The sequence below is a fragment of the Hordeum vulgare genome, chromosome 4H, assembly GCF_904849725.1.
Source record: "Hordeum vulgare subsp. vulgare chromosome 4H, MorexV3_pseudomolecules_assembly, whole genome shotgun sequence".
In the NCBI taxonomy this organism is placed as follows: Eukaryota; Viridiplantae; Streptophyta; class Magnoliopsida; order Poales; family Poaceae; genus Hordeum; species Hordeum vulgare.
Genome location: NC_058521.1, coordinates 448,996,668 through 449,008,508, shown reverse-complemented (window position 1 = coordinate 449,008,508; position 11,841 = coordinate 448,996,668). Strand labels below are relative to the sequence as shown.

Below are 11,841 nucleotides of genomic sequence, written 5' to 3'. Positions count from 1 at the left end.
ATAACGGGATCACATCATTAGGAGAATGATGTGATGGACAAGACCCAAACTATAAACGTAGCATGTGATCGTGTCAGCTTATTGCTATTGTTTTCTGCATGTCAAGTATCTGTTTCTATGACCATGAGATCATGAAACTCCCGGGCACTGGAGGAATTCCTTGTGTGTATCAAACGTCACAACGTAAGTGGGTGACTATAAAGGTGCTCTATAGGTATCTCCGAAGGTGTCTGTTGGATTGGCGTGAATCGAGACTGGGATTTTTCACTTCGTATGAAGAGGAGGTATCTCTAGGGCCCACTCGGTAATCCAACATCACAATGAGCTTGCAAGCAATGTGACTAAGGAGTTAGTCAAGGGATCTTGTATTATGGAATAAGTAAAGAGACTTGTTAGTAACGAGATTGAACTAGGTATGGAGATACCGACGATCGAATCTCGGGCAAGTAACTTACCGATGGACAAAGAGAATAGTATACGTGAATTATTGAATCCTTGACATCATGGTTCTACCAATAAAGATCTTCGTAGAATATGTAGAAACCAATATGGGCATCCATGTCCTGCTATTGGTTATTGACCGAAGAGTGTCTCGATCATGTCTACATAGTTCTCGAACCTGCAGGGTCTGCACACTTAAGGTTTGGTGACATTTCGGTATTATTGAGTTAAATGTGTTGGTGACTGAAGGTTGTTTGGAGTCTCGGATAAGATCCCCAGATGTCACGAGGAGCTCCGAAATGGTCCGGAGGTAAATATTTATATATAGGAAAGTGGTATTCGGGTTCCGGAATAGTTTCGGTGATTTTTGGTATTATACGGTGAGTGCCGAAAGGGTTCCGGGGGTCCGTCGGGAGGGGCCCACCCACCCCCGGGGGGGGCACAGGGGCCTAGGAGGTGGCGCATCGGCCCCTGGTGGGCTTGGGCAGCCAACCTCAAGAGGCCCTTGCGCCAAGGCTTGAGAGAGGAGGAGTCCTCCCAAGGGTGTCCACCTCCCTTGTGGGAGGTGGACTCTCCCCCTACTTCGGCTGAACCTCTCCTCCTTGGAAGAGGGGCCAAGACAAGCCCACATACCCCTTCCTCCTATATATAGTGGAGGTTTTGAGGGTAGCCACCACCTGAAAAGCCATGTGCTGCCCTCCTCTCCATAGATCGTCTTCTTCCTCTAGATTAGTTCGGTAGAGCTCATTGAAGCCCTGTCGGATTAGTTCACCACTGCCGCCACCACGATGTTGTACTGCCAGAGAACTTATCTACATGTACACCCTCGCTTGCTGGATCAAGGAGGTGGAGATCGTCATCGACTTGTACGTGTGCTGAACCTGGAGGTGTCGTTCGTTCGGCACAAGATCGGGACGGATCGTGATGGGATCGCGGGACGGGTCGTGGTGAGATCGCGGGACGGATCGTGATGGGATCGCGGGACGGGTCGTGGTGAGATCGCGGGACGGGTCGTGATTGAATTGCGAAGACGTATGACTACATCAATTGCATTATATATGCTTCCACTTAGCGATCTACAAGGGTATGTAGTTGCACTCCCCCTTCTCATAGATGTTGATCTCCATAGATTGATCTTGGTGAGCGTAGGAATGTTTTTTGTTTCCCATGCGAAGTTCCCCTACATAATATTGAAATTTTAAAAAACATAACCCCCAATAATATGTCCTATATAAAGCCTCATTTTGAGCTAAGCTCTATCCAAACGTTGCCACAAATATTAGGAGTACACATGCCTCTGCTTAAGACAATTGTCAACTAAAATACTTTTACTTGGTCAATTTCCCAACTTGTCTACTGATGACGTATCAAGTGTTTCGAATTTATTTCACATGCAAAAGTAAATAAAAATCTGAATATAAAATAATAATAAAGCAAGAAAACTAAGTTGTATTTCTAAGGAATAAAGGCCGAGATTAATACTTTCACTAGTGGAATCTCCAAATAAGATAGGCATGGTAAAGAAATTACATTTATATATCAATTAAACTGATATTTCGTTGTTTGACCATACATATTATGATTGCATATGAACAATACAACCTTATACCCATAGACCGCTATCCAGCTGCATCTATGGCTAATATCTCACTTCAAGACTAAAATCTATCATGCATCTCAAGGTATTTAGTAATAAAACAAAGCATTGCATTAAGCTAGGTGACATAATGTTGATAGTATATTCTATTTACCTTAACTACATCACCAAGAGAAATTGTGCAACTATCTTTTATCCTTAGTGGCATAACAAACTACAAGTCTTCTTATCTTTCTATCACTAAGATAGGTTACTTGCATGATTAAACCCAACCAACATACATAACTCCCTCTTGGAGGTCATTCATTTAAACATGGCAAGACTAATAGATCCATAATAGTAACTATATACATCTGCCATGCATGTTATTCAATACAAAGATCAAATAAGTTACCAAATAGGATTGTGGTCAATCTGATGTCTTTCATTGTGTGTTTGTTGTGGTGTGATGAATTTTCAATTCATGGTCATATTATATATGAATGTTTATTTGGTTTGTATTATTTGTTTGTGTCATGATTTAAATATGTACATGCTTTCTAATCTATTAGTCTTGAATTAATCATGTTTAGATTCATGGTCTCCAAGAGAAAGTTGTGTATGTTGGTTAGTTTTAACCTTGCAAGTTATCTATTCGGTAACACAAAAGCAAAAAGACGTGTAGTGTGTTATTGTCACTAAGGATGAAAAGATAGGTTCCTAGTTGTTTTGGTGATGAACTGGAGGTAAAGAGTATACACTATCAATATTATATCACCTTGCTTTAATGTAATACTTTACTTAATACCTAGAGATGCATGCTTATGAGCGGCCTTGGAGTATTAAGCTATAGATGCATGATGGATAGATGACATAAGGACGTAATGTCTGTATGCAACCACGACATGCATGATCAAACACAAAACTACAATTTAATCAATACACCATTGTAATTTGTTTAGCATGCCTATGCTATTTGGAGATATGCCACTAGTGAAATTATGGATTTTGATCCTCTATTCTTCATAAACACAATTGTTTTAACGATTTACTTTTCTTTTCTATAAAACATTACACACTTAAATAATATATTTTTCCAAAAACAATGCTCTTTTGGTGCATAGGAGAACTATGCGGATTGATACCTTAGTAACTACGGGAGGATTCTTTAGATACTATAAAACAATGTTCTTCAGGGCCAAAAACAATTTCTCATTTGGCACTGCATTATAAGGCAAGGATATGAGGAAAGGATCAATGCTATCAAAAGATGAAATGAAATATCAAAGCTGAAGATATTCCTATGTTATTTCTCATTTCGCGCGTCAAGTTGCAAACCCTACATTTAAGGATGATATCTCTAAATGGGAATGCATAGTTCATGTCGTTCCAACAAACTCACACTAGTATGAATCTTTTTAATGCATTATAATATTGATTAATTCATTCAACGCATATTATGTGTTTATTTCATACATGTAGTGCATTGTCGGGTTATTTTGTTTTCAATTACATGCACTCATTGTGCAATGGAAATATATATTTTCCCATACCCCAGGTGAATGTCTAGATCATGCTTATTTGTATACATATTATTTCACATACAAACTTGTTATAACAATGTTCTATAATGCATATGTAGGATGGTTTTGAACTGAGGAAGCAATTTTTGGTGCATATTTTAAAGTATGAAGAGAATGAAGCTCAAAACAATATCCCGTCCATTGAACGAAGCATCATAGATCGCACCTATAGATGGACCTTCATTGCTTCAAAAGATGGACCTTCAAGACATGCTTAGTTCTGGTTTTTAAAATATATTATTGTAACAATTATAATACAATTATTATGTGAACATGAATTTTATGTGGAGACATGTTTCTGGATCGTGTGTTACACACGTTCTCATTTTGTTGGGAATCACACACGTTTAAATGGCTCGATGAAAAAACTCATTAAAATAAAAATCAGATTCAAAATAGATGTTTTTACTATAGATTATGATACGTGTGTTGGATCCCAAATATGTCACACTTTTGAAAAATATTTTGGTGCCATCTGGATTTTTTGATAAAAGTATTTTACTATGATGCCATATGGACTCATTTTATTTAAGACGCGTGTTGCACGTGCATGCTTACTAGTACTGCAAAACAATTATCTTTAGGGACAAAAACAATTTCTCATTTGGCACTACATTATAAGGCAAGGATATGAGGAAAGGATCAATGCTACCAAAAGATGAAATGAAATATCAAAGCTGAAGATATGTACTAGTATTTAACATATTAACATAGCATGGTATGTCTAGTGGTATCACATTACATAAAACACCATAGTCAAGTATCCTGAGGGGGTTGTATAGTGACATGACTTAACTGTATGGACGCCTTAGATCCACCAGAAGTTCCTGACCTATCAATAATTACCAAGTAAACATACCAATGTCACTCAAGCCACTAACTATATGCCTAATTTATACTTTTAGGTGAAAGAAAGGAAATCGAGTCAAGTGTTCATAAACTACACCAAGCACTTTAACGTAAAAGAGCTCTTGCCACGTTTGGAAATAAATAAAGTACTAAGGATTCTTATATCTGGTGCAAGCCTAAACCTTTTGGATTTCAACCAATTATTAAGTCTACCATAATGTGCATATATCATAACAAGGGCAAATTTGTCTACTCCCCAACAAAATATAACTAAAACATAGAGCGTAATAATAAATCCATCAACAATTTTCTCTAAGGATATAAGTGAAGCCTGGAGAACAAATTGAATATAGGTAGTGATGCAAGTTTCTCATTTCATAAGTGTCTTTCAACTGTGATGATAATCTTATTGAAAAAATATATAATTGAAGCTCCAAGAATTTGCAAATAACATGAAAATAAATAAATAAACATAGGTTGAAAAAGATCATAGTAAAGATAATTGAGGTAGAGGGGGATGCATTGACGTACCTAAACTTTGAGCTTTTCACCTTCATGGAAGAAGTGGTGATGCATTGGCATCCCCAAGCTTGATATTTTGCTTCATCCTTCTTTCCGTCTCATGAGCATGCCCCTGATAAGTCTTTCTTTTATCCTCACAAAGCTATAGCGACTAGGCAAGGTTTAGTCCACAAAATAATTATAATCTAAGCATGTATGTATGTGATGTAGAAAAACATAATACAATTATTTATCACTAGTAGAGTACTATATGGTAACGTAATTGGGTCCTTATGGTCTAGTAAGAATTTGAAAATAAAGCTCATGTATTTAAAAGCAAATAAAGCACAATTCTGTTTCAATAGCTCAGTCAACAAATATAGACTTCATGTTGGGACTTAAACTCCACGAGAAATTCCAAAAAAAAATTGCACATACATATGACTCATCATTGCATAATGTGTATAACAATTAAAGAAATTTAGCATGTTCCAGCAAAGAGCAATAAATGCTGGAAGGTCGGCAAAATTGATAAATACATACACTAGTGTTTTTTTTAGGTGAATGTGAGTAAATTTAGAATAAGAACCTAAGAGGGAAACAGACTCTCAGCCTCTTCATCAATAATTTGGGCCAAGTCCCAAACCTTATTACTCCCTCCGTTTTTAAATATAAGTCTTTTCAGATATTATACTATGGATAACATATAAATGTATGTATACATACTTTAGAGCGTAGATTTATTTATTTTGCTTCATATGTAGTCCGTCATGAAATGTTTAAAAAAACTTATATTTAGAAATGGAGGGAGTACTTGCAAAAAGATGTACTACTTCTAAACGTGTAATATCATTCTGTGTGTATCATGATTTAATCTTTATAACAAATGATCTTACATACTTCTAATTTCTGAGTTCCTCTCACAGCGAGAAGAAATCCCTCATCAAAATAGAAGTAGTTCAAAGGTACTTCCTCCATATAGACTGTGCTTGATTATTGATAAGAATAATAGTATATGAGATGTATAATGTAAAAAATATATCATTGGAAGCTCTTTTTACATAAATTTAACGATATGCTTTGTGTAACTTTCATGTCATACTTTCTCCGTTACGGTTTAGAAGGCACGCATGAGCGATCTTTGGGACCAAGGTGAATCTTGATTGGCTAACTTTTTTTGTAAAAAGATAATGCGCAATAACTCATACAACCACTAAACAAGGAGTGTATGCAGCTTACTAGTATTCTTAATTAACCAAACATTAAATGTCACGCGTCTTAATCCTCTTCTATTCTGAAAATGCATGTAAACGAAACCAATCCTCTTCTATTCTGAAAATGCATGTAAACGGAACCGCGTTTTTTAAACCATGATGGATGAAGTATATTATTTGCTCTAACATGTGGTCAATGCTAGTCTTGAAAAACGCATTAGGCCATATATAAATGAATAGAGGGACTACGCAGAGAGAATGGCGTTTTGGCTCCCGGGAGCCATGGAGGCCTTTATTTTTGAAAAATTCAAAATCAAATTTTTATGGTTCAAAAAATTATGAAAACAAATATGCATGTATGTAAGGATGTAATCGACATGTGTGTAAAATTTCAGGTCAAAATACTTTAAAACGTGATCTGTACAAAAAAGACAAATTCATGGTCTGAAATGATGAATAGTAACATGTGTTAAACAGCCTCAGATTTGTCTTTTTTGCACAGCCCTCATTTCAACGTATTTTGTTCTGAAAATTTACACACTTGTGTATTATACCTTCATTTATCTATGTATTTTTTTTCAGAATTTTTTGAAACATTAAAATACAAATTTTCACTGAATTTAAAGTTTGAATTTAAATGCCTTCAGTGAGCTCGGGAGCCAAAAGCAATATTAACAGAATCCTTTTGGAGGACTCAGTATGTAGCTGTACGACTTGGATGGATCCCCAAGGCTCTGTTTGGAACGTCGTTTCAACTTTAAATACCTTTGTAAAAAATACAGGCCATCATCTATCGTTTTTGTTTTCACCCAAAAATCCCTCTTGACCGGTATGTTACACCCGTAAGAAAAATACATCTGTTTGTTTACACCGATTCCAAGCACGGCACAAAGGGGTACTTTTACATCTATTCTACAGAACCAGAGCATGATACAATCAAACCCAATGTCTGATGTGAACAACTGGAGTAGCTGCGCGTGGACTTCCGCAAACAAGATAAAAACAAAAGCATCGGTATATCCACTAATCAGCTGGAGTAATAGGGTGAGTGTAACAGTTCCACACCATCAGCGACAACTTTACTGACGAGCAATGGTGCCAACAAGACACAGATGCTGCAACTACAATCGACTCACATGGACACCTGACCAAAATGCAACAGAAACCCAACCCACTTTAGACAATGGCAAGCCGCTGCCACTATTACGAACATGACAAGCATAAATGATCTCCTGCGACCTTTGTCTTGCGACATAATAACATGAGATATATGCAGCACATTTCACAATAACGTTTCATCTGGCAAGAGAAGTAGTTTGCCCAGAGAACCATCAACAACGCTGAACGATCCAGATAAAGAACCAGCAGCTTTACTGGAGAGGCTTTCGCTCATGAAACCAGCACACGTGAGATCACACCCTGGACCCAGGATGCAGTCTCCCTTAGCTGTTCGTCATCAGACTGGGAGCAGCGCCCAAGGAGCTCCGAGTGGAAATTTGAATTCTTGAGCAGCAGTTTGATGGAAGGTCCTAGCGCATCTGCGAGGTCCCCGACCAAGGCAACTCCAGCTTTCGTCAGACCCTCATCCCTACAAGGAATTTGAACAATATATCACCACATTGATCCAGTCCTTTGGCAGAGTAACAGATTTTTTTTATACAGGCCCCGGTTATACTAGTTGAATGCATCCTTTAACAACGTCAGAGGTGAAAAGTTATCTGCCTATTGTTATTATGAAGTTCATGTTTCCTACGTATCATTTACTTCAGTGTTCTATTTGAGAATATGACAAACGAAATTGATTGATACATTGACTACATAAGGTCATGAACTAACCTTGATGTCTCTCGCAAGACCAGTTCGGCAAACTGGAAAATATGGCCAGCATAAGGAACCATTAGCTCTGATTTTGAACTTTTGACTCCCTGAAGTATACCTGAATAGGCCTCGAAGATGCTTCTCCTGAGTTCATTTTTATACTCTGTACTGTCATCATCAGGAAGGTCCATGCGAGAACAAAGCTCTGCAGCTCCTTGCAACATAGGCACAGTGTATGGAACATATTTCTCAAAATGCTCACCAATTGTAAGTGCAATATCTCCTATGCATGACATAATTGGTGGTTTCACAGAACGGTGGAGCTCTGGGCTCGAAAGGTCCTTGAGAAGGGCAGACATGATACCATCACAGTAAGGGAGTACCTTCTCATCCAGGGCACGACAGATGTCTGCTACCACACCCACAGAAACACAGCATACTTGATATGCACCAAAATTTTGTAAGCCCATTTCAAGGTACTTGTGAAACTCTGGCATGTATTTCACAAATTCCGGTCCAGTAGCATAAGCAAGAGCACCAATAGCAAGCATTGCTTCTTCATGCACATTAGAACTATCGCATGAGAAAACCCGGAGAAATAACACCATTATTTCGTCAGCAAACTGAATGATTACTGATTTATCATCACAGTTGCTGAACTTCTGAAGGATTACTTGAACAACACCACATAGCAAGGCTTGAAGGTCACTTTGCTTTTCCTTGTCCTCAGAGGATGCAATCTGGAACTCAAAGGTCTGGTTTAATCTCTTCAAGATCTCTTGCAATAATAACACAATCATGTTCAAAGTGTCTGCAATGCTGCTGCATCTCACAATCTCATTAAGTGTTTCATATGCAGATGCACAAAGCCTGGAGTTGTTGGAATCAGAACGATCAGCAGTGGCAAGGAGAGCTGACACTAACTGACCAAAATAGGGTGACAGCACTGATGACATAGACCCTGCATTCTCATAGCCATGAGCAAGAAAATACAGGGCACCACAGATCTTCTCAGCAACATTAGGGGAGTCTTTGATACTTGTTAACATAATTTCTAGAACATGAGGAAGGTTTGCATTTGTCACTACAGAAACACCACTGGTTGGTGCATGTAGAAACTCAAAGGTCCTCGAAAGTGCCCATGCAGTAGTCTCCCTGACATGGTTATTTTGATCCTTGGTTGCATTTAGCAAGAAATCAAAGCCAGCTTGAACCAGGGGTGCAAGCTTTTCAACTGAAGGACCTTCAAGAATGGAACCAAATGCAAATGTAGCAGCCTCCCTGCTGTGCCAGTCAGGCTTTGTTATATTGCCCTCTATAAACGGCATCACAAGAGGTACAATGGCATCCTTGACAGCCGTTGCAACAAGCCCAAGGCAGGTGCCCCCCGCCATTGATATATTCCAAATTCCATCATCTTCATCTTGATCCTCCTCTTGCTTCAGAAGTGTTTCTAAAAGCATAGGGACAAGCAAAGGAAGGGCCTTTTCAATAAAATGGAAATAACATGCAGAACTAACATCACCAGATTCTTCAGCGTCTTCTTGAATTGCAACTTCTTCATCACATATTGTGCTCCAGAACTCAATAGCTTGAAGTGCTACTTGTTCTTCATCTGCCCTGGCAGCATTTGCTGTCAACTCAAATAATGTCTGCATGTAGGGCTCTAGAAGATCATAGTATGTTGATGCTATGGAGACCAAACACTCAAATGCAGCCTTCCTAATATCAGCCTCTTTAGAAATGGCAGTCTCACAAACTACCTTCATTATGTAGTTCCTCTCTGATTCATTCTGAAAATTTGTCTCGGCAAAATCAAGAGCATTGTACAATGCTTTAACAGCAGCAAGTCGGACCCCTGAACTATTCTCCATGTGATTCATACCCTGGACCACAGCTGTAAGAACAGCATTAACTTGATCCTGCTCCAGATCCTTAGGGGATACCTCCTCACAGACATATCCAATGGCATCCAGGGTAGCCTGCTTCAGAGAAGGGGGTGCATCTTGCTTTGTCATGTTACCTAGCAAGCTTACTATGAGTTCTGGCCATCCTTGAAGAGGGATCTCAATGGATGCAATCTTTGCAATGACTTGTGAAGAACTGCGGTGAGCATCAGACACTGGTGATCCAAGGGTCATCAACAGGGAACCTTTAACCTGTGACTTGATTGCCGGGTCCACACTTATCCATCGTTGTGCACATTTTTCTTTCCTTGCTAAATCATTTGCATCCAAAGAATTTTTAAGAAGAATACCAGCAAGCCTTCGAGATACAGGAGGTTTGTTATCATTTGATAGCTCAGCAGATAATGCTTGCAGAAACTGTGGAAAACTCTGCTCCTCAAATTGCTTGATATTCCCTTCTGCAGCATTTCGGATCTGACCATCATGGGACTGCGTAGCTAGCAGAACCTCAGTGATATCCATTAGCTTAACCTGCAGTACGAAGATCACCAGAAAAGCATATAAGATACTAAGATCTCAAGGTCAAAAATGAAAATAAATTGGCAGGCTCCACCTTGGTTCAAAAATAGTCTAGCTTTAATCCAGTTTGCTTAATGAAAATAAAAATAATCTAGTTTACTCTAGCCGCACATATTGTTCACATTGATACAGTGCAAAAATATAAGAAAAAGGATAAAAGTAGAACTGCAAGCCTCCAACACAGTGCGGTCACTTCTGGAAAGTGCAGGGAGGGTGCAATAGCTCGCAAGAGATTCAATGCACATTACTTCACCTGAGCTGTCGCCAATTACCAGGTCATTTAGTTTCTGAATCGTTATTATTTTCCTGAAGGATGAGTTTCTGAATCGTTATTATTTTCCCAAAGGGGAGGTTTCTGAATTACAGTCCAAGTATAAACTATGGAACGCGACTGTTACAATAGAACGTAAATCTAAGCAATCAACATACCGTTTAAATGACCGTGAACCACGATCCAATGATGCTTCTCATTCAAAAATGCTCTATAGTACATGTAGAGACAAATAGTTTCTAACATCAGGTGCGAGGATCTAACCAACGAGAGGCATCTAGAAAATCTAAGTTATTCAACAGGGCGTCATGCTATAATTATACTATGACGGACAGAAAAGCACAAAACAATTCCTGCACGCGTGTTTGTGGAAACTTTGGGATCGATCAAAAAAATTAAGATCGAAGTGGCCACAGATCGACCTGAGCAGACCAGAACTAAAGTACAGTAGGCGATACAAGCCGAATCAACACTCCCGTGCAGAATCAACCGCAACATCGCACGATTCAGGGACGAAAGCCAAAGCGACTACGCGGCCTAAACCGCCCCACGGATCTCCCCGCAGAGGAACTTCCAGAACCCGCCGCCAACCAAACACCAGCTCGGATACAGGAGCGTCATCAGATCGGGAAACCAGAATGATACTGGGGCCGAGCAGCGGATATTACCTTCGACGGCGAGCGCCGCTGCTCTCCGACGGGATCCTCCGCTGCTCCTTGCCCCCGCGCAACCTCTCGGCGGCGATCGGGAGCCGGTTCCGAACCCGGGATGGGGAGATCGGTGGGGATTTCGGACGGGGACGGGGACGGGGAAGGTGGTTGGGCTGGGAGGGGCGGAGGGGTTTTGGGGCTGGAGAGAAATTTGAATTCGTGGGGGAGAGAGACGATGGGGAGCGGGGTGGAACGGTTTGTGCTGACGCTGGGTAGAAAAAGGGAGGCGAGGCTGCGCAGGGCGGTGTGAATGCGTGCGAGTTTGCGACCCGGCGGCTGAGGTCGCGCTGGACCAAACCCTAGGGTGCCAGGCCGTTGGTGCGTTTGGGCCTTGGTGATGGGCCGGTACGCAAACCTCGCGTCTTTCCTACTGTGCTCGATCTTTTTTTTTT

General features: G+C 39.9%; 1 protein-coding gene across 1 annotated transcript; it reads right to left on the bottom strand.

The window, feature by feature from the left end:
• Positions 1–7,163: 7,163 nt before the first annotated feature.
• LOC123448895 (importin subunit beta-1-like) lies at positions 7,164–11,629 on the bottom strand. The gene is made up of 3 exons (XM_045125930.1): positions 11,408–11,629; positions 8,001–10,420; positions 7,164–7,752 (listed from the first exon to the last, which is right to left on the bottom strand). The coding sequence occupies exons 2-3, from the start codon at positions 10,409–10,411 to the stop codon at positions 7,554–7,556; spliced, it is 2,610 nt and encodes an 869-aa protein (XP_044981865.1). The 5' UTR covers positions 10,412–10,420; positions 11,408–11,629; the 3' UTR covers positions 7,164–7,553.
• Positions 11,630–11,841: the final 212 nt, after the last annotated feature.